The sequence below is a fragment of the Micromys minutus genome (assembly GCF_963924665.1).
Source record: "Micromys minutus genome assembly, chromosome: 1".
Lineage (NCBI taxonomy): Eukaryota > Metazoa > Chordata > Mammalia > Rodentia > Muridae > Micromys > Micromys minutus.
Window position 1 is genome coordinate 132,227,963 of NC_137969.1, and position 23,526 is coordinate 132,251,488.

Here is a 23,526-nt window from a genome sequence, read left to right on the forward strand (position 1 = left end):
CTCTCTCTGTTCCTCTCTGTCTGTCTCTCTGATTCCATCTCTCTGTCCCTTTCTCTGTCTCTCTCTCTCTGTCTCTGCTTCTCTGTCCCCCCACCTCTGTCTATCTGCCTCCTGCCTGTGGATCAGGATGTAAGCTCTCAGCTACTGCTCCATCGCTTGCCTGCCTGCCTGCCTGCCTGCCTGCCTATGTACTGCCACACTCCCTGCCAAGACAGTCATGGACCCATCCCCTGAAGCTGTAGGTAAGCCCCCAGTTGAATGCCTTCTTTTATAAACCGCGTTGATCACGGTGTCTCTTCACAGCAATAGGACAGTGATGGCGAGGCTTCATGCAGACATCCTCCCCCTCTCCTCTTTTGGGCTGTGTTCTCGCTTTCATGGTTCAAATACTTAATCGGCATAACCCTCCTCTACCAAATCATATGCTCCTGGAGAACGGGAAATTCATCCTCCTGAGGGACAAATGTCACAAATGCTTCACTCTAGCAGGTGCCTGAACATATTTTCCTTTGAGTGGAGGCACAAATAGAATTAAAGTGGCTCCATTTACAAATCCATTTTAAAAATAATCGAGACCCACAGACTGCTGCAAACTCTTGGACACAAAGGCTGGAGTGCATTGCAGGAGAGCAGAGGAAAGAGAGAAGACTTGTTGGAAGCGTTGGGTGCAAGCATAGATGTCTTTTTTTTTTTTTCCTGGGCAGTGAAAGAAGTTCTTAATGGAAGATGATACCAATCAATAGCGCCAGACAGTTGATTTATATAATGGCCTCACGCTGAAGTAGTGGTCCTTCTCTGCATAGTGCTGATGTGAGAGGGGAAAGGTTGCTGGCCCGGAGACTCCCCAAGTACATCTGTGGCCGTCTGTCAGTGCTCGTCAGTATGATCCCCCATCAGTAACCCACGGGAGAGCTCCTGAGAGCAGCCTGCCACAGGCCGGATGCTGAATGAAGAAGATGACGAGGGGGTTAATACCGAGTTTAGGCTGCTGAGGTGGGGCTGCCAGTGAGCAGGCCCCCACGGGCAGGAGCCTGGCCTTTTGCTACCAGTAAGAAGGTAAAGAGAGTGGGAACCGGAGGCTTGCACACACAAAGGAGACGTCTAAGCTGCAGCAAGCAACAGCAGCAGCAGCAGCAGCAACAGCAAGGGAAGTGTGATCTTGAACCAAAACACGAGCCAGGTGGAACTGGAGATGTCCTCGCTGGTGAAGGAAGACTTGGAGAAAAAACTGTTTAAGCCGCTGGCACAGAATCTCTGCGAGTTTATTGAGATCGAGTTCTCGGTCCAGGACAGGTATTACCTCTGTGTGTCAGGTGAGCAGCGCTTTCTGATATCATTTCAAAATGCAAAGAGCTCAAAGGTGCACAGGAAAGAGGGGAAATGTGTCTGCCTTCCTACCCAACTCATACATGCATGGCTCTTCTCCAGAGTTTAATTAGCCAAGTAAAGGAATCTGTATCCTACAGAATTTTAAGGCAACAGTGAACCAAAAAACAAAAACCAAAAACAATGTGTTAGACAACATGAGTAGTTCAGAAGCAAAACTGGGTCTGTACTTCTCTTGGTAATTTTTCTCCAGTTTTTTATCTGATTTGCTTCACAGCATATAATTTTTCTGTATAAAGGCGTAGTTTTAAAAATTCAGTAGCATTCAGAATATGATTAAATGCATTGCAGAACCAACTTATAGAGCCATTCTCAATGACTTTCTGTCCTGGAACAGGAACAGAACCCTGGACTTTTCTTCGGAAGACCTATTGAAACTTCATGGTAGTTTATTTTGAAGAAAGAAATTCTTTTTCAAAAGATTCTCCTGCAGAAAAACAATACCAATACTTTAATAATAGAAATTAGTCCATGAAGAGTACCTAATGAAGATATCTGGTACATACAGTATTTAGAAAAAATAAATATTTCCTTCCTGTTTTTAAAATATGCAAAAATTGTCCATGTACTCGCTTTTGCATTAATTATGATTTTCTAGACCTTTTATAAATTTAGAAGTAAATGTTGATGTCATTACTGAGTTTAATGTATAGCCCTCTCTTTCTGTGGCTCATGCCTCTCAGTACCCTTCAGGGGCTGAGAAAAGGGAGCTCAGAAACTCTAAGTGATTGTTGAGGTGCTCCTCTTTAAGACAAATGTATATTTTCAGACAACTGTTATCTCTAGCTACCTGATAGCTGGTTTAGAAAAGCTTTTGGAAGGTGTCAAGAAGAAGCCAAACATTTTTGAAGAAAGTTCTAAGAATTCTTTAAAGGTTTATCATTTCTAATACATGTAAAAGTATGTATCCAACAATAGGAATAGTAATATGTATCTAATACCTAAGCATGTTTTTCTACACATATGAAATATGGGCATTGGGCATATCAACAAATAGAAAGGACTTAATTAGCTCATAATAATAAATTATGTAAAAACACAAATTAAAATTACTTAATAGACCACATTGGGTCCTCACCATCAAATCACTGAATCAAAAGTATTTTTATCTACTATGCTAAAGAGGATGCCCATTCTAACATGAAGTATAGGAATTTTTACCTGCTATGAATCTTGCTTTGTCCAAGTAACTTCTCATTAGGTGGCATTAACAGTATTTTAAAAGAAAAAATTAAAAATAAAAAAGCCAGAATATGTTATGGATCTAATTTACCAAATGTATCTTAGTGACTCTCTTCAAAACTTATATAATTAACTAATTTTTTTCTAAGTTTAAATATACATGTACATATATACATATATACTTATATGTATATGTGCATATATATATACTTATATGTATATGTGTGTATATATATATATATATATATATATATATATATATATATATATATATATATATATCTTAATTCTACATTTAAACATTTGGAAGGCATTCTATGCTTCTGATGTGTACTACGAAAATCAAACTCCTCTCTGAAATGAGGAAGAAGCGATTCCGTGGTTCCCATGTAAGGTTAACACACTGAGCTCTGTTAGTCCCTCGATTTCATGTCTGTACTTCATACCCATCAGTCTGGGAGCACTATACAAAAGTGACCACTACAAAACATTTCAACAAAACAGCAGTTTAAATGATGCTTGACACTCCTAAGAGTATGGCCATGTTCTACTTGGAAACATCTATTGGCATTGATCAAACAAGTCATTGGCTACTTGTTGAAGCAGATGAATGACTCCATGCTTCAAGCACTGTCTGTCTTCAGGAAGGAGAGTCATGTGACTGCCTCTTTATGCTCTTTAATTCAAGGGCTCCTCCTTGTGAGACCTGTTAGTCCAGAGTAGTTACATTCCATTGTGCATGTTTCTGATTAAAGAGAATATAATATATTTAAACATGGCTGAACTATCTCCTTATCTGAGTAGGGTCCATCTTTTGCAACAATCTCAAAACAAGGGTTGTTTTCTATTAAATCTTTGTAATTTTGTGACTGGTATCAAAATAAGTCATTATAAACTCAACGTCCCTCTCAGTAATTGGCTACAAAGTACACGGGGCATCCATTCTCAGAGACCTACCTACTCCCATGCATCTCAGGCTTTTCATGGTCATTCTCTCTGGGACAAGTCTATCCCCACTTTAAAGACCACTCTTTCCTGGCAGATAAAGGCAGTGTCTTCTGGTGAAGGAAGGAGGTCTGTTGCCTGCAGCTGGGAGGAAAGAAGTCACATGTGTAACGAGAAGAATGGAAACCTGTGTCACAGTATTAGCTAAAACGAAGCGGGAAGGGAAGGGGCATGGTGAGACAGGCCTGGAAACTCTTGACTTCAGAGCTCATTGTGCAACCTGGCCCTGGTTTGTGCTCATCAGCTGTGAAACAGAGGATAAGAAAATGATCCTTTATGGGCTCATTGCTGACAGTTGTACCAATGAACTTGGGGCAGTTGAGAGAGCTTGTGCGAGCTAGATGAAGTCCCACCCTGGAAGGGGGAGGAGACCATGAATCCCTGCCCTAGCTGAGGAGCTGTTGGCAACTGGTGACTGTTGGGAGAAGAGTCAGTTCTCTTTAAGGTAGCCTTGGGTGGTCTACCATGTAGTCTACCCATGACAGCATTCACGGTGTACCTGCTTATAGCACTACAGCATTCACGGTATATACCTGCTTATAGCACTATTCTGCTTCACTTGCTTCAGAAGCCTTGATTAACTGTGGTCAGAAAGGCTTCACCCAGCAACTGATGGGAACAGATGCAGAGACACACAGCCAAACATTAGGCAGAGAGCTTGGTGAGTCCAATAGAAGAGGTGGAGGAAAGATTGTAGTAGGTTAAGGACACCACAAGAAAACCCACAGAATTAACTAACCCAAGCCCCTAGGGCCTCACAGGGGCTGAAGCACCAACCAGAGAGCATGCACCGGACTGACCTGGGCCCTCTACACTTACGTAAGAGTTATGCAGTTTGGTCCTCATGTGGCACTCCTAACAGCAGGATCAGAGTCTGTCTCTGACTCTGTTGCCTGCCTCCCAATCCCTTTCCCCTAACTGGGCTGCATTGTCAAGCCTCAGTAGATGTACCTAGTTCTACTGCAACTTGATATGCCAAGGCAGGTTGATAGCCATTGGAGGTCTCTCTTCTCTGAGGAGAAAGGGGGGATAGGGAAAGTGAGATGAGAGGGGGAACTGGAAATAGAGGAGGAAGGAGAAGCTGCAATCAGGATGTAAAGTGAATAAATAAATTACTAAAAAATAGCATTGGAACTGGCCAAGTGTTTGAGTGTCTATATTAATCTAACTGCATAATGTTTTTAGTTGTGAGTTAATTACGATAAAATGATTTTTATTAAAACAAAAATTATGGTTGAAAAAATGCTTTCTTGAAAGTATAAAAACACTTAAAATTATATATGAATATGTGTATAATTCAAAAGGTAACAGTTTATCTATTTTCCCTATATATTTTATTTTTTACTATGAATATAAATTTACAGCATATATATATGTACATCATCCAGCATATATATATATATATGTCATGGGTAGACTCCCTCATGGCCTGGGTCTCAAGTTGGCCCAGTCATTGGTTGGCTCTTTCCTCAGTTTCTGCTCCATCTTTATCCCTGTACATCTTGTAGACAGGACAAATTGTGGGTTGAAGATTTTGTGGCTGATTTTTTTAATCACTAATTGTTTTTTCCATAAAATATCTTTTATTTTGATTATGTTTTACCCTACTCCAAACTCCTCCCAGCTCCTCTCCACCTTTCTACCCGCTCGACTTCATACCCTTTCTCCTCCACCTCTCTGCTTCCCCTGCTCTCTCCCTCCCTTCTCTCATGCCTTTAAAAATAAAAACAGATAAGAGTCAAAAATAAAATCAAAACAAATAAGGAAAATACCAGTAAGAACAAAAATGCTGAGATGGGGAGGGGTGTCCACAAAAATACCACCGAGTTCATTTTATTTTGGTTGACTATTCCTGGACTTGCCCCAGCAATATGGTTGATATATCAGTGTGACTTCACTGGAGAAAACTGATTTTTCCTTTGACAGCAGGTATCAATTGCAAATAGCTTCTTGATTAGGGGTGGGAATCCGTGTCTATTTCCCCCTGAGTGCTGAGACCCCATCTATCTTGAACCTGTGTAGGTCCAGTGCCTGCTGCCAGTCTCTGTGAGACTCTGTGCATCTCAGTGAACTGCACAGTCAGAGTGGCCATTCTGAAGCCATTGGGGCTTCGCTTAAAGTTTTATATTTTTCTGCCAACTACGGTTTTTATGCATTTATCTACCACAAGAAAAGAAAGCCATGACAGAGTTGAAACATGAAAGGTGATTAGCTTCATAGCCTCTTTCCTGCCTTGGGTGTCTTTTTGCCCACATCCTGTCCTGCCTTGTGACCTAAGGCTACCCTCTCTTAGTCTCTCTTCTAAACTTAGTCTCTCTTCTAAATATTATACTATATCCACATTTACAGCTGTTTACTTAGATGAACGTAGACTGTATAATATTAAGTGAGGCAATCCAACCTCAGAGAGATAAAAACAGCATGTCCTCCCTCTTGCTGATCCTAACCTATAGTGTAGGCACTATAGTGTAGTATAAAATATATAGTGTAGTATATAACATAGTGTAGTATACAACATAGTGTAGTATATAATATGGTGTAGTGTATAATATAGTGTAGTATATAATATAGTGTAATATATAACATAGTGTAGTATATAATATAGGATCACATAATATAGTATAGTATAAAACATAGTGTAATATATAACATAGTATAGTAAATAATATAGTGTAGTATATAATATAGTGTCATATATAATATAGTGTAGTATATAAGCACATCATGAATGTTAACTTGAAAATAAGTGACACTTATCAAAATTAATAAAACAATGAACATAACTTCTTTTTTTTCTTTCATTTTCTTTAGAAGGGTTTCTGTGTGTAGTGTCCTGACAGACTCTGTAGACTAGGCTGGCCTTGAACTCACAGAAGTACCTGCTTCTACCTCCCAAGTGCTGGAGATTAAAGGTGTGAGCTTTACATTTGACTAAGCATAATTTTTCTACTCATTAGGTTTTGATGCCACCCAGAACTTCTTTCTCTGTGACACAAACAAAAGAACAATTGACTCACATCCCTTATAAAGGAATGCTAAATAAAATAACCCACAGAGGAAGCTACTTAAAAGCACTCCCCAAGGCTTCATTCAGAACCCCTGTGGGTAAATTCAGGAGTTCCCAGGATCTGATTCACAGAGAACACAAAACTAAAAAGTGCTGAAACTTTCAATTTCATCAAATAGCTCAAACTTTTCAACACTAACTTAAGAACAGTCCAACAGTCCCGCTGATGGATAGTTGTGTGGAAGGAAAAGTTTTGAAAAGTATATATATACTTTTTATATAACATTTTATATACATAAAAATGTTATCAACACGGCAGTGTAACGATATGTGGGCCATAACATACCCAAACTGCCACGTATACATACCAACACGGCCAGTGTGTGCTGGTTTTCACCCCATAATAAAGCTACAAGCACACTTGATTCTGCAACAGTATAGAAATCTGCGTTCCCCATGAGAACACACTTGGAGACATCAACCATGGACTGCCCTTCCATTGTCGATTGTTAAAAGAAGGGATGAATACAGTTAGTCTATGAAATAAATGTACATCTTACCAAAACTACATGAAATGTAAGTTATCACATAACTTGGTTACAATCAAAATTGTGATATATGTAATCTTGACTATAAAAGTAATTCTTCCTCCCCCACACACACATACACAATCAAAGTGCATATGGAGAAATATTAATAAAGATATCCTTACTTTCCAAATCAGATCCCAGCTCTTCTGGGTCCCCTTGTCTCCTTAGAGTTGTTCTATAGACATGTATACATGTTATATAGACAGTTATACAGTTAATTATGCAGTTACACACTTATCATTTCTGACGGTGAAAGGCTTACCCATCCAAGCTGATGTGTTATTTATCATTAAACTCAACAAGCAGGCTCAGGAGCTAGCTCAGTGGGTAACCTGCTTGCCGTGTGAGCATCAGGAACTGAATTCCATTCCCAGACCCCCATGAAAGGCCTGGCATGGCTGTGTGTTCTTATAATTCCCATGCTTGGGAGGCAGAGGAAGGACCATCCTTGAATTAGATTTTTAGGCCAGTAAAAGACCTTATCTCAAATATAGGATGGATGGTGTCCTGGGGAATGATATACACACACATGCGTTCGTGTGCACACACACACACACACATACACGCACATACACACACACATACATACACACACACATACATACACACACACATACATACACACACATGCATAGAGAGAGATTTATAACTGTGTAAACACAGTACACACACACTAAACAAATAAATAAAATCAACAACACAGACTATATCCTCATCCATCAGTTACCTGAGACAGATGTTATCACAGTTAGTTGAGCACTTTGGAGATGTCAAAATCAAAATGATCTACAAATCAATCTACATCATTTGCAGCATGCCTAGAAACCTTAAATTTTTGAAGAAGGAAAAAATACTTTTTCGTTATTAAGATGAAGCTGTGAAGATGAGACAAAAGGGAGAGGTGTGGGGCCATTTGTATGACATACTCTTTTCAGCTCCATGCAGATGAGACGTGTTTCTGATGAGGGTCATAAGTCATGGTCACAAGAACTTAGTAATTAGCCTAAGGTTCCAGGCTAACTTTACGATCAGATTCCTTAGGATTCCAATCGTTCTGATTTGAACCTAAGGTTCTTTCTGCTTCCCCGCCACATCTCACTGGTAAGAATAACTGTACCTCTTAGCGCATGCACAGACACTTCAAGACCATCAAGTATGTGTCACTTCTTACAGAAGTCAAATTACGGTTACCCAAGATCAGAAACCGGTTGACAACAAATGGAGGCTTCAGAGCCAGCTCCATCCATGCCTAACCATTCAGCCATGTTGCTTTCAGTAGGAACACTGAGAATATTCTAGAATGGAGCCAATTAAACAGACCTGGTATAAACCCTGCAGGATGACTTTTTGTTTCTATGTTTGTTTGTTTGTTTGGCACTTTTGTTCCTACAAAATCAGTTTCTCTTTTACGTGTCTTGTTTGTTTGTACCAATAACACAGGACCTAAGTTGCTTAAAGCCGATCATTTTAATATTTTAAAGACCCACAGTGTAGCCTGAAATGGATTTTATAGATATTTCTAGAAAATTGTATTTGACAATATGATTTTGGTGAAATCAACCATAGCTTTCTCAACAACCGCAAGGCATTAGCAAGGCAGTGTGGCGTTTCACCAAGGCTTTTAAAAAAGTATTTCACAATAACTTCTCCTATTATTTAATTTAAATGATGAAAACCATTATATAACACTGGATTATGAAACAAAAGAGGCATCTACTTATTTAATGCATTTCTGTGGGACTTAACTGTGAGTTTCACATTTCCTCGATCCTGGCTATTTTAAATCAATTGGCCAGCTCCTTTCCCATTAGCCTCCTAAATACTGGTAGCTCTTTTTAAGGTGATGGAAGAATTTATTAATGACAAGGCCTACGTTAAAATTGAAATAGTGATGGCTTCAAAGTTTGGAATTCTGAAAGTACTAAAATATAAAACCTGGGGGTGGGGGGTTACAGGATAAAGTCTTAAGCCCAGAACAGGTTGCTTCTGAAGTTCCTAGGGTTGTAGACATCACTGCCTAAACCATGGGTACAAAACGGAGCCTCTAAGGAAGAGAAAACAACTCTCTGACGTTCACACTCTATAAACACGTTTGGGTTTTTAAGACACTGCTCCGTTTCCATTCTGCAAGTGCGTTAATGTGGAAATGGCCGCTTAACTCCAGCTGGCAACGAAGCTCAAGTGGAGTGTGGAGGTTAGAGATTGGGTCAGCTCCAGCCTCAGCAGACTCCTCTGGCTCTTGGCTAAAGAGGGCCCTCGGAGCATCCTTGGCGCTAAAGTGGGTTATTTTGCCAAATTAAGGAGGCTGTGCTCTCTTGGTCCTACATCATCTTATAAGCGCCTAACTTTCAGACAGGCTGTTTTCTGAATCTAGATTAAAAGAAGGATGGCCACTGCTGATGTCTGGTAAGGCTTGCTTTCTTGACATCCCTTTTCCTTCCCCTACCTCCAACCCATCCTTATGGAACCTCCCAAAAGGATGCTTTAATGCTTTCATAACTGCTCAGAGTGCCGAGAAGACGTGACTGTTGAACAGGACATGGACTCACGCCATGCAAGGGCTGAGAAACAGCAGGAGGAACAGGAGGGAAGATTGTAAGAGCCAGAAGATGGGCAGGCATGCTGTGGGATATGATCTTCTGAATATTGCATGGCTGTTGCATTTGCCAGCATACCACAGCTGTGGCTACCTACAGAGCATACACCACACACACACACACACACACACACACACACACACACGCACACACACACACACACACACACACACAGCATAAAGGAGGAGGTTGTCAGGGAGAGTAAGGCCGTCAGCAGGAGTGGAAAAGGGTAAGTCAGGGTCATGAGAATAAATACACCACATACATTTGTATATGTGTATGAAACTGACAAAAATTCAATAAAAACACAGGCTATAAGATATCCTAAGTTAAATATATTTAATTTAATTAATAAACTACCTGCATATATATATATATATATATATTTCAAAGAAAGTCTAAAGAATAAATATCTTTTCTTCATTCAAAAAAAATAGAATGTTCTAAAATTTAAACCACAGCCTCTCCACTTCTTTAAAAAAACTTTCAGTGACAGCGCCCATATGTTTTCAGAATAACATCTGAACCTATTCTAGTCCTTTCAGGAACTAACTCCTCCCTGACCTTCTTCCGACTAACCTGTCTACATTCTTGCTTCATGCCAGCAACACCAAATACTTGCCGTGACTCGAAAGTGCCGCGTGTTTCATGCCTGTAACCCACACACTCCTACAATTGCCTTTATCCCTTTCTTCATACTAGTAAGTTCTATTGCCTTTTACAACTCTGATCACTCCCTCCTGGAGCCTTTCCTCCAGCAGATAGGCACACCCTCCTCTACTGCCCTGGCCACGCCCTCCTCTACTGCCCTGGCCACGCCCCCCTCTACTGTCCTGGCCACGCCCTTCTTTGGCCTTGTCCTGGTCTCATTCATAGCACCATAGATAGCACCCTTCCCATCTTTTCTTCTGAACTCCCCCCCCCCCGCCCCGCCCCGTTCTCTGCATTCTCAGTGAGAGCTGGAATGATGTCCTATGGGAATTCATGTTTTTTTTTTTTTCAATTCCTAGCACAGTGCTTAGTTCACAGGGGACTTTTAAGTATTTATCAGCTTAATGAAGTGAATGAGGGGCTGAGTGGTTCCACAGCCGATCGGCTGGCTTTCATAACTTGTAGACTATGTCATGGGATTTGCTCCTTGAAGTCAAGCTTTCATACGATGTCCAATTATTTCTCCAAATCTCTTTACCCTTATTGTTTCTCAGTCCATTTCTTGCTAATGAGACAGCAAGCTGGGACAATAACAGAGTCCTGAAGTGGACCGTTTGACTCAGTGGTCTCAACTGTCCTAATGCTGTGACCCTCTAATACAGTTCTTCATGTGGTCACCCCCAACTCTATTGCCTGGTTTTGTGTGTCACATGACATCAGAGAGGCTAGAGCCTCAATTGAGGAAATGTCTCCATGAGATCCAGATGTAAGGCATTTTCTCAATTAGTGATCAATGGCAGAGGATCCAGCCCTTTGGGCATGGTGCCATCCCTGGGTCTATATAAGAACGCAAGCTGAGCGAGCCAGGGGAAGCACACCGGTAAGCAGCACCCCTCCATGGCCTCTCCATTAGCTTCTGCCTCTAGGATCCTGCCCTATTTGAGTTTCTGTCCTGTGATGGTTTGTGTATGTTTGGCCCAGGGAGTGGCACTATAGGAGGTGTGGCCTTGTTGGAGTTGGTGTGTCACTGTGGGCATTGGCTTAAGACACTCATCTTAGCTGCCTGGAACCCAGAATTCTGCTAGCAGCATCCAGATGAAGATGTAGAACTCTCAGTTCCTCCTGCACCATTTCTGCCTGGATGCTACCATGCTTCAACCTTGATGATAACGGACTGAACCTCTGTACCCGTAAGCCAGCCCTAATTAAATGTTGTCCTTATAAGAGTTGCCTTGGTCATAGTGTCTGTTCACCTCGGTAAAACCCTAAGACCTGTCCTGACTTCCTTTGGTGATGAACCAAGGCAGAAGTATAAGCCAAATAATCCCTTTCCTCCCAAACTTGCTTTTTGGTCACTGTGTATTGTCTCAACCATAGAAACCCTAAGACACCAACTATGAAAGTATTTTCGTGGCTACTTCATAACTGTAAGTTTGCTACTGTTATGAATTGTAATGAAAATATTTTTGGAGACAGAGCTTTGCCAAAGGGGCCGTGGCCCGCAGGTTGAGAACTCCTAACTTGACAGACACAGCTGCCTCTGACTGTAAGCTATGAAACCTTCAGTACCTCCACTTCAGCCCAGCAGCCTGCTGTCTGCCCTCTTGGTTTTGCTCTTTCCCAAAGCTAACATCTGAATCCATGTGCATGGGTCTTTTCTGGGGCTAGAGAAATACAGAAGTGCAGAAACCCACCTGCTTCTGCACAATGTTGGGAAGATTCTAGAGACTCAGCTTCTGTTGGCCCCAAGTTAAGACCTGTAGTTGATGTCTGTACCCCAAATCTGTCATCCCTTCTCTTCTAAATCCCTAGAATATGCAGTTTACATCATACCGTTTAGACTCCCCTCCTGCTAGCTCTTAAAATCTTACCTGGCTCAGGACCCAGCGCACAGTGTACATGAAACCTGTAACTGTCCCCTGCAAGCCACTTTCTCCAGTCACTGTGGAGGAACAGTCTTCCGGACAGGAACCAGTGATCTTCCCCACGTCAGTTCCTCGGGTTAGATTCAGACCTGTGCCTCTCCGTGTTACCTCAATGGATCCATGGGGATGCTCTCAAACTTGGAGCTATCTCCTTTTCTGATTTCCATGGCATATCCCACCGTTGGGCCTGCATCTCCCTTTCTCCTCTAGCCTCTCAGCTGCCATCTTTTCTCTGCACTACCTCACTTTCTTAACTCTGAAAATTTGCCCACTAATCCTTGAAAGCCGTTCCACACACACAAACCTCAAACCATTTCAAAAGTATGAAACTTCCATCTCAACCCCATCTGTGTACATCAGAAGCTTTTTATCCCGCCATTGGGCCCATCTTCCTCACACCCTTCCCATTTGGATTCGGTATCGGTGTTTGGTTTCCTTTCTGTAGCATCCTAAGCCAATGTCATCAAAGCCCCACCTGAAACTTTACCTCAGTTTGTTGATTTCTGTTTACCAACCACACACCATTCACTCCGAGGCTACCTACCAACATCCTCTGGCAAAAGAAAGAAAAATTCCAGCCGTGAATTTCTGCCAGGTGCTTTCCTGAGTCACGTGTGTGCTCTAGCTTTTCCTGACGAGTCAGATTTCCTCTCGTGTTCTCTTCATAACGCCAGTGAGTGATAATTCGTCTTTAGAGATAATCACCTCATGTAAACCACACTGCACTCGAGAACACTGCACACCAGAGCTCACAAAGTGAGCTCCCCCAAGCTCCTTGCACCTTCTCTTCCCTCTCTAATGGGATCCATGCATTGTGCTACCAGAAAACTCCCTTCATGGGGCACCATTTTATTGATCCCTGGCTCACAAAGGGAAGGCAGACTATTGACACCCCCACAAAAGCCACCACTGATCTTTTCACAAGGTCTCTGACCTCATGACCCAACCTTAAAGGCCCCACCTCTGAACATTGTTTCAATGCAGCTGAAATTTGCCGGTCAAGAACCTGGAGGACCTGTTCAAACCCATCAAGCCGCAGCAGCTTCCCAAAGGAAACCTCCCAGAACCAGAAGGAATCTTTTCTCAAAACAAATTCCAGTCTCACTCAAAGACACAGTCAGCTTACAGCTCTCCGGGCAACACTAAGCAGCTGAAAAGGAAACTTTAAGCATCTTATCTCCTCTCACCTCTTTCTAATAATCCAGTAAATATGGTCCAGGGACAGTCTAGTCTTCTTACTAAGCTCCTGGGTGTCTTCAGGGCAGAAGCCAGGTTTCTTCTGTGTCTCTCTGTAGCATCTACAATCTCCTCAGCAAATAGAAAGTACTCAGTAGATACTGAGTACTTATTTTTTTAAAGATTTATTTATGTTATATATGTGAGTACACTGTCGCTAGGAATTGAACTTGGGACCTCTGGAAGAGCAGTCAGTACTCTTAACGGCTGAGCCATCTCTCCAGCCTTCATTGATAATTTTAATAGACGAACTCAGTATTCCAATGGGACCAGAGATAAATGATTTTAGGAGCAGGCTATTATTACTCTCATTTTGTTCACATTAAGTAGGGAAGGGAAAAGATCTCCTCCGGGCCTTTCCAAGTGGGATATTAGAGGGACCTGTGCTGGGGACACAGTCTGAACACTGGACTTGGACACATGTTGAGAGGGTTGACAGTCCCAAACATTACCACACAAGTCCCCAAGAGGTGTGTCACAGACACTTCTGTATTCAAAGTCCCACAGCATGTCTAGAAGGAAGTGTCTCAGTGCGGTTTGGTCGCTCTTCAACACAGAATCGCTGCTCCACCGAGTTCTTTGCCATTTGTACCGTATTTTCTCACATTGTCATTAGCCGAGTCTGACTTGGTCTGGGGGACATTTTGTCCTCAGCTAGCTGCTCATGCCCAGCCTTTCAGTTGCTGCCCAAATGAGACGCCCTTTCCAACAAAGCTCAAAGTCCAGAGTGTGTTGCTTGGACAGACAATTGTCACAAAACAAAGTTAACGTCCTAAGTGAATCCAGGGCCATGCTCAGTTACACCAGGGTTGGTTCATACAAGGAGTGTACTTATAATTTGTGTACAAGGTCATTAAATAAAGGGGAGGTAAATAAATACTGAAATGGAACTTGGAGACTTTATAAGAGTTTGTATAAACTGAGTGTTTTTTTTTTTTTCTGTCCTACAGTGACCAAAACTGATGAAGTAAAAATCTCCATGGTGAAGCATTTCAGAGTTGGGCTGGATGAGAAGTATGAAGTAACAAAAAGGTGGTCCTTGAATGATCTGCGGATGATTGACGGAAAAGAAGCAGATACCGTAAGTTTAGCATCTTATAAAGGCAGCGCGGGATCGATACGCTGGAGATCGTTATTGGTGTCCTACTTTATAGATTCTTGGCATGTACGAAGTGTGAAGATGACATTTTGTCGTTCTTAAGTGGTATGGATTAATTTCCTGAGGTGATCTATACTGGCTTTTATGGTGTGCTTTTATGAGGTGGAATCTGAATTTTGTCTATTAAATTTAAAAAGCATCTTTCCTAAGTTGTTCTTGACAGGTTAAACCCAATCTATCAGTCGACTCTGCAACTTTCCCAAACAGAAGACATTTCCAATGCCCCTTTCTCAAACCCAGCTTGTTGCTGCTTTGTTTTGTCTGCTTTACTGTTTGTTAGGTTTGGTGGAGTCCTTCCTTCTGGAAGCAAGCCCCTTTCGTCTTCCAGAAGGATTCCAATGAAAACCTACAGACTTAGCGCTGAACGGGGACAGCCACTCTGTCCCCATCTCATCCCCTGTCACTTGGTCCATCTGCGCCTGTACTTGTCTGTTGATTGAAAGGCCATTCCTCACCGCTGACCTCTATGTCCACAGAGCTAAGTCTCTTGCTGCTTAGACCCATCACCCCGCTCTTACCCCAGTCCCAGATTTCCCATTGAATAAATCCTACTCACAATGGCCCATCCCGTAACACATTCATTAAAGATGCAAATGCATGGTAACCGCGCTCCCCTTCGAAAGCTCCTACAATTCTGGGACCATGACTCCATTTTTTACCTTAGCCTTCTGCTGAATGAAGGTCTCAGTTAGTATCTGTGGTGTTACGGTTGCATGAATCAAAACATAAACTAACTTTTAGTTATTATTTAATGATTGCATGTTCTTAGTGCATCCATTGTTCTGACCTATTGGGTGTCCTCATATCTCAATGTTTTATCGTCACTGTGATGTAACACAAGCCTAATACAACCTTAAAGACTTGGTTCAAGTCAATGACAAACTGGTAAAGCAGGGAGGGCCAAGTACTCACCTGTAAGGAATAGATGGTTATTGTCACTACTGCTATGAAATCTGTCATCAGCTATCACCCTACATGTTACATGTAGTAAACAAGAGGGACAGGAGCCAAGGTAAATATGATATAAATGTGGCATAATATAATATACACAATTGTATTCATATAACACGTAATTTTACCTCACCATTAAGCTCCATGGATGAAATTCTATCACTGATACTATTTCATAGATGAAGAAAATAACATTTAAGACTAACTGACTTGCTGTAGGTCACACAACTTTTAAGTGGAAAAATCTAGACTCTCAGGAATCTATTAATTCATCTTCTTTAGATCCGTTGTTTATTTTTTATTGGATATTCTCTGCATCTACATTTCAGATGCTATCCCCTTCCCCCAATTCCATCTTCCTCCCCCTCCCATTGCCTCCATGAAGGTGCTCCCTCTCCTAACCACCCTCTCCCACCTCAACACCTTGGCGTTCCCCTACACTGGGAAAACAAGCCTTCAGTGGACCAAAGGCCTCTCCTCCCATTGATGTCAGAAGGTGATATTCTCTGCTGCATATGCACTTGGGGCCATGGGTTTCTCCATGCAAAGTCATTGGCTGGTGGTTTAGTCCCTGGGAGCTGTGGTGGGTTTGGTTAGTTGATCATTTTGCTCTTCCCATGGGGTTTCAGACCCCTTCAGCTCCTCCAGTCCTCTCTCCAGCTCCTTGATCAATAGGAATTCATATACTCATTCATTCTCCATTATTTCTTGAGTATTTATAGACTATCAGGACCTACAGTGACTATTCAGACAGCCATAATTTGATGCTGCCGTTAACTGATTGATTGCTCCACTCAAGATGTTGACACGTTGCTTTTCCTAGACTATCATGCTCTGTTACTCCCTTTGTGCTCACCTAGAAATCCCACTTTTAAAACTGGGTGTATTGACAAGGCGCTCAGCCAGAGAGTTGAGCTACATCATTGTTTTGTGTCCTAAGTACTCAAACATTTGCTGAAAATATATTTTACCTAAATGTTGAGGACTCAAAAACTGGCTAAGTGAATTATGGCATGTCTACAAGTTAGATTAGTCTATACCCAATGCAAAATGTTAAACCTCCTACTTTCCATGTAGTGAACATATGTGTCTATGAATTTAACTATGAATCAAACTTTAATAATTTCTTGAGGGATGGTGGTACAGTTTTTTTTTCATTACACTTCTCCACATTTACCAAATATTTATATTGCATTGACTGTGATGTTTATCTGATCAGTATAATATTTACCAATCTGCGGTTCAGAAATTAGCCATCTTCGTTCATTTTTAGCCCCTTTGTCTTTTGTCTTTCCCCTCTCTCTCTCCCAAATACTACTTACAGCATCACTATTCCCGCCGCACTTAGCCGGCACCTGGGGACATATAAACGAAGGCTGTCGACTTGGATCCTCTGGAAGCCCTCAACTGTGGTCTATTTTTTTCTCCACTTTTCTTGGCCTCCAATTCCATTGCGAAATCACTGATTCTCCCCCTTTTCACTGTGAAGATCCTGGTCTTTGGTGGTGAAGCAGATAAAGAAGGAACGCTCACCGTTTCTGCTTCTTCTCACCTCACATCAGGACCTGCAACACTGGATTGCCAGGAGACACACTACAGTCTCCAGACAGCCATTCTCTCGAAGATTTCTCTCCCTGGATGCTCTGGGAATGTGCACCTCCTTCTCTTGGGGTTGAATCCTCTGGAGTCAGTACTTATTGTGATTTTTGTCAATGGCAATGATAACGTGGTAGATAGAGCAACCTCAGGCCAGCCGTTGACTTTAAGTTAGACGGGACTGAAATTGAATTCTGTTTGTAATACATAAACAGAAGTGATCTGGGATTTGGGGAGTGTCTGGCATGAACAGGTGACTGGTGTCTCAGCACTGAGCTGTCTTGAGCTGACTGGGGCCTTTGTTCTTGTTCTAGGCTCTTCCAGGCACTGTGTGGGTCACATGAATGTCACCTCTTTGAAAACTATTATCCCAATTATACATAAAGGGTTACTACAAATCCATGAGTTTCCTTCTCAGCTCTAGAATTTTAGTGGAGGGAAAACAAAGAATGGGAAGGAAGGAGAGAGGGAAGAAGAGAGTGTATCCTATGTGTGTTTGTTTGAACTCAATTATTAGGCTGACGGAAAACACTGGTCTTTTCTATGTACTTCAAAGGCATGAAAGATTTTTTTTTTCCACAGGATGAGGGTCAAGTGTTGGGAGAGAGAAATACCTGCAGGTGCAGTCAGTGTGATTCCCTTTGGTTGGGATTCTCTGTAACTGTCCTTCAACTGTCAGAAGGAAGACTAGCAAACAGTCACGAGGCGTGCCTGGCAGTGCACTGCCTTGAAAACACAGTATCTCTATACACCGTTTATCTTTGTTTTATAATCATAGTCTTAGTAGGTAGCTCAGGCTATCCTGGAACTTTCTATGGATCTCATACTGGCCTCAGAATCATGCATAGCTTCCTGTATTAGCTTCCCACATGCTAGCATGCACTGCCACATTCAATCTAAATATTCCTTTTTAAAGTGTGTGTGTGTGTGTGTGTGTGTGTGTGTGTGTGTGTAGGAGGCTGCAGGCATGCAGGTGTTGTGTAAATGTGCTTGCCATGTAGATGAGGCCAGGAGTCATCTTTGGGTTCTACCTCTACCTCTACTCCTCCCAGATCTCCCTCCCCCCCCATCCAGACTCACCCCGTTTCTGTCTTTCACTAGAAAACAAACAGGCTTCTATGGGACAATAATAAATTAAGACCAAATAAGTTAAGAATAAGATAAGATTAGAAACAAGACTAACACATCAGAATTGGTCAAAATAAATAAACAGAAGGAAAAAAGCCGAAGAGAAGGCACAAGAAAAAAGAGACTCCATTTGCACACTTAGGAACCCCATGAAAACACCAAGAAGAAACATATATAATTAATATATTATTATCATATAATATATTAATTATGTAATTAATATACATTTATTATTGTAATATAGTAACAATTTTTAAAAGAAACAGGAAGAACCCTGACACAATATGAGACCATGAACCTCCAAAGATGCCATTGAGTTTGTTTTCTGTTGGCTGTGTACCTCTGGGCATGCAGCCTACCCTCAAGAGTAGTTTCTTCCCCAGTGAAACTTGTTTGGGGAAAATTTTCCAGTAGCATGGTTAATCAATCAGAAATTCTCCTCCAAACTCTGGTGCTGAGCCATGCATGCTGTTCAGTCTCTGTGACTTCATCATGTTGATCTAGAGGACCTTATCTTCTTGGTGTCTTCTATTCTCTTTGGCTCTTAACACTTTAAACACCTCTCTCTTTCTTGGAGTTACCTGAACCCTAAGGGGAAAGATTTGACAAAGACACCCATTTAGGGCTGAGCAAGGGACTGATCTATGATTATAGCAGGATTTCATTAGGAGTCATGTCATTACTAAGTTTGGGTAGGTTTGTGTTGTTCAGTTGGTTGGTGATTGGTTGGTTGGCTGGTTGGTTGGTTGGTTGATTGGTGGGTGGTTGGTTGGTTAGTGGTTGGTTGGTTGGTTGGTTGGGTTGGGTTGGAATTTTTGTTTTGTTTTGTATTTTTTTTTGTTTGTGTATTGTTTTGTTTTGAACAGAATATTTAGTTTCACCACAGGCTTTCTAATCTCAGGTTCTTGGTCACCTGAGCAGTGTTAGGTATGGGTTCCATACTGTGGAGTTGGCCTTAAGTGAGACCAGATATTGGTTGGTCATACCCACAGACTCTTCCACCATTGCCCTAGCCTATCTGGCAGGCAGGACACCACTGTTGATCAAAGGGTTTGTGGCTCAGTTGTTGGTTAAAATTCTTCTTTGTAGAATGCAAAGTACCTTCCTGTAACAAACAGGGCAGCAGCTCTATGTCGGCACTGGCTCAGCCTCTCCATATTTAATGAGTTGTGTAAGTGTTTTCAGCAATGGGTCCCTGCCATCAGTTGTGGGGAGTAATCTATAGTTTTTTCAAAGCTCGAGTTTTTTGAGGATTCCCATGGGACCCTGTTGGCCAACAACTCAATTTGATGTTAACTCAATCCAGTACTGGGAGCTTCATTTGGTGACAAGAGATGGCCAATTCAGGAAACTTCTACTGATGAGGTATTTGTACTACCCCTCACTGGTCTTTATTTTTACCTGTCTCTCCTTGTAGTATCTTCTTTGACCCCCTTCCTTCTCCATTTGATCCCCCTATTCCAGTCTTTGCCCCACCTTATCTATAACTATATCTATTTCTTTTTCCTCGGGAGATCTGTCATTTCCTCACCCCTAGTCTCTTTATCAAACCACATATGAGTGGATATATACCTTAATTATTTTCAGGATTTGGGTTACCTCATTCAGGGTCGGGGGTTTTTTTTTGTTTGTTTGTTTGTTTGTTTGTTTGTTTGTTTTGGGTTTTTTTGTTGTTGTTGTTGTTGTTTTTTGTCTCATCCATTTATCTACACATTTCATGATTTTGTTTTTTAATACTCCATTGTGTAAATGTACCACATTTTCTCTATCCTTCTGTTGGAAAGACACCTACATCATGTGCAATCTCTGGCTGCTATGACTAGAGCAACAATGAACATGGTAGAGCAAGGTCTGGGTGGTAGGCTGAAGCATCGTTTCGGTGTATGACTAAGAGTGCTATTGCTGGATATCCATTTCCATTATCCTGAGGATCTGCCACACTGATTTGCACATGATTGTACACACTTGCCTTTCCACCACAATGAATGAGTGTTCCCCCTTGCTCGACTTGCTCACCAGCGTGAATTGGCCCTTGAGTTATTGATCTTAGCCACTATGACAAGTGTAAGATGAAAGCTCAAGGTAGTTTGGATTTGCATTTCCCTGATGAATAAAAATATTGAACCTTTCTTTAAGTGTTTCTCAGCCATTGAAATTTTCACTTTTGGGAATTCTCTGTTTAGATTAGTTGCTGATCTTGGTGCCTGTGCTAACAATCTCAGTTCAAAAAGACATCTCCAGTGCCAGTGAGTTCAAGGCTATTCCCTACTTTCTCTTCTAGCAGCTCAGTATCTGGCTTTAAGTTGATGTCTGTAATTTATCTGGATTTAAGGTTTATGTATAGTGATAAGCATGAATCTATGTGGATTCTTCTACATGCAGCTATCAGTTTGATGAGCATGGTTTCTTGAAAGTGTTGTCTTTTTTCTCTGATGTGTATTTCTGGCTTAAAAAAGATTTATTCATTTATTATGTATACAGCATTCTGCCTGTATGTCTGCAAGCCAGAAGAGGGCATCAGATTCCATTACAAATGGTTGTGAGCCACCATGTGGTTGCTGGGAATGGAGCTCTGGACCTCTGGAAGAGCAGACAATGCTCTTAACCTCTGAGCCATTTCCCCAGTCTATTCTGCCTTCTTTAAAAAAAAAATAAGGTGTTAATTTATGTCTGAGTCTTCAATTCAATTCAATGCCAATACCATATTTTTATTACTATAGCTCTGCAGTACAATTTGAGGTCAAAGATAATGATACCTCCAGTAGTACTTTTACTTAATTCTGTATTGTTTTACCTAGCCTTGGGTCTCCCTTCTCCCCTCCCTTCTCCTCTCCCTCCCCCCATTCTCTCTCTCTCTCTCTCTCTCTCTCTCTCTAGTGTGTGTGTGTGTGTGTGTGTGTGTGTGTTTGTATAAAGCTAAAGATTGTCTTTTCAAGATCAGTGAAGAATTGTGTTGTAAATTTTGATGGGGGTTGCACTGAATCTGTAGATTGCTCTTGGTGGGAATGGCTATTTTTACAATATCAGCCCTACTGATTCATGCATATGGAAGTTCTTTCCATCTCCTGATGTGCTTTTTAATTTCTTTCTTTAGTGTCCTAAGGTTTTTACTTACTGGGTTAGAGTTACCTGGAGATTTTATATTATTTAAGAGGATTGTAAAAGGTGTTGTATCTCTGATCCCATTTTCAGTCAGCTTGTCACTTTTCTATAGGGAAGGTTGTGACTCTAAGTGCCGAAATGTAAAATTGTCTTTGTCAAGTGTGTGCTTTGTTCTTTGGTTTTGCCCTCTCTGATGCTCAGGAGACAATGATGTCAGTGTGTTTCCTGGTACAAATTTCTTCTGGGATCCTGATAAGTGTGGACATTAAGGCTTCTGATTAAAATATGTTCCTAGGTATTGACGCTTAAATAAGTGAAAGGGGTGGATTAGGTAGGGTTGACAGGGGCCCACAGGAAGGAGGAAAGCAAGGTGTTCTGTAGGAGGCATGCAGATAAAGCTCACAGATAAATCTCCAGGGAAACTAGGAATGTTAAATGTGCAGAGGTATCTCTTCAAAGGGAAAGAGGTATACCTGCCCAGAAAGCTGGGAGTGGGTGTGATTAATAGCCTGGTGACTTTTGCACTATTTGTGTGACCCAAGATGGCACCAGATTCTCCCCTAAGCAATTATCTTGCATTTGCTTCCTCAGTCAATCTATAGGACCTATCTTTATGAAAGATGTCATTTGTACTTTACAAAACATTTCCAGATAGTCATGGCTTAATCTTTGTCATACACATGGAATTGAGTTAATTATAACCTGGAAACATTTTACCAAATTGTGCTGTGCTTAAATATGTCTAAGAGAAACTACTGGAGGTCAGACTCTCAATATTTGAGCCAACACTGGCTACTGAGTCACGTTCTATTGAACTGCCTTCTTGCCTCTGAGATAGTCACCAACATTGTTCCTCTAGGACCCATGAGTAGGGGCAGAGTGTGAGGAGAGCCCACAACAGCTAATTTGCTACAGAGGATGAGATGGGGGTGGGATTGGAGGAGAGGAGTGGGGGTAAAGATCTGAAGCTCACCTAGCTCCTTTGCTGGCTTGCTTGCCTCTTTGGCAGGCTTGGCTGGCAGGTTCTCACTGGATGCCTGCTGGAGTTGTGGTCTGGGATAACAGAATGAGTGGGGAGGAAAGCTGATGAACATCTACTTGATCTGGATATGGGAGTGGAGGCAGAGCAAGCAGGTGGTCTTCTACAGAGATGGGGTTAGACTGGGCGATTGGATTTGGAGGAGAGGAGGGAGTAGCAGAGGTCTGCAGTTAGCCTAGCTGCTTCTCTGGCTAGAGTGGGTTCCAGGAGTTCTTCTGGAGTCAGGGTCAAGCAATGATTGTACTGGTGATTTTAAGAAGCAGTTCCATTTGGTGCTCCTAGCTTTGGAAATCTGGCCTGCAGATTTTTGAAAGATGCCTGATAGCGATACAGTCCGTAGGCACAGCCAGCACAATATGGGGATCCAGGCCATCGCCTTGAATGAAAACTCAATCAGGTCCCTCTTTCTCTTCTAGGACAATCCATTTTTTGATCTGCACTTCAAGAAAGTATACAGCTTGGAGGCCTACAGCTGTGCCTCCAAGTACTCCTTTGCTCGAACGGTGAGCAGGCTGAACCACGTATATCTTAAGAAGGACTTACACATCGTGAACTTCGACTCTACTTACATAAATGATGACTCCATTTGGTCCTCCAACAATAAGGACTGCCTAGTCCTCATGAGAATATGCTTTTATGCTTTCAATCTCGTGTGCTTGTCCTTGTGTCCCCTGCCACTCTGAAGATGTAACCCAAAGTCCTTCATCAGTGTCCGAAGAAAGTGGGTCCCCAACTGAATACTGATAGTCAAGAGTGTGTTTTGCCTCTTCACTGATGGGTTTTATTTATACTAAAGTAAGACAAAGCTTTGAGAACTGAAATAAAACGTGTCTGAGTGCAGTCATTAAAGAGTTGAGACTCTTGGTCCACTGTGTTCTTTAGTAACTTTGGAAGGTGTTGTATGGTCTGAGCTAAATTGGAATCAAGAAAAATATGATAAAAGAGATCTTGGGCTCATAAATAAGAAGATTT

The 23,526-nt window shown here is 41.7% G+C and overlaps 1 protein-coding gene across 1 annotated transcript; it reads left to right on the plus strand.

Moving 5' to 3' along the window:
• Nucleotides 1-1,192: 1,192 nt before the first annotated feature.
• Nucleotides 1,193-23,237, plus strand: EXOC1L (exocyst complex component 1 like; the record flags this gene model as incomplete). The annotated part of the gene is made up of 3 exons (XM_080918376.1): nucleotides 1,193-1,313; nucleotides 14,530-14,660; nucleotides 22,971-23,237. 3 exons carry the CDS (start codon nucleotides 1,193-1,195, stop codon nucleotides 23,235-23,237), a joined length of 519 nt encoding a protein of 172 aa, XP_080774502.1.
• Between the last annotated feature and the right edge of the window lie 289 nt (nucleotides 23,238-23,526).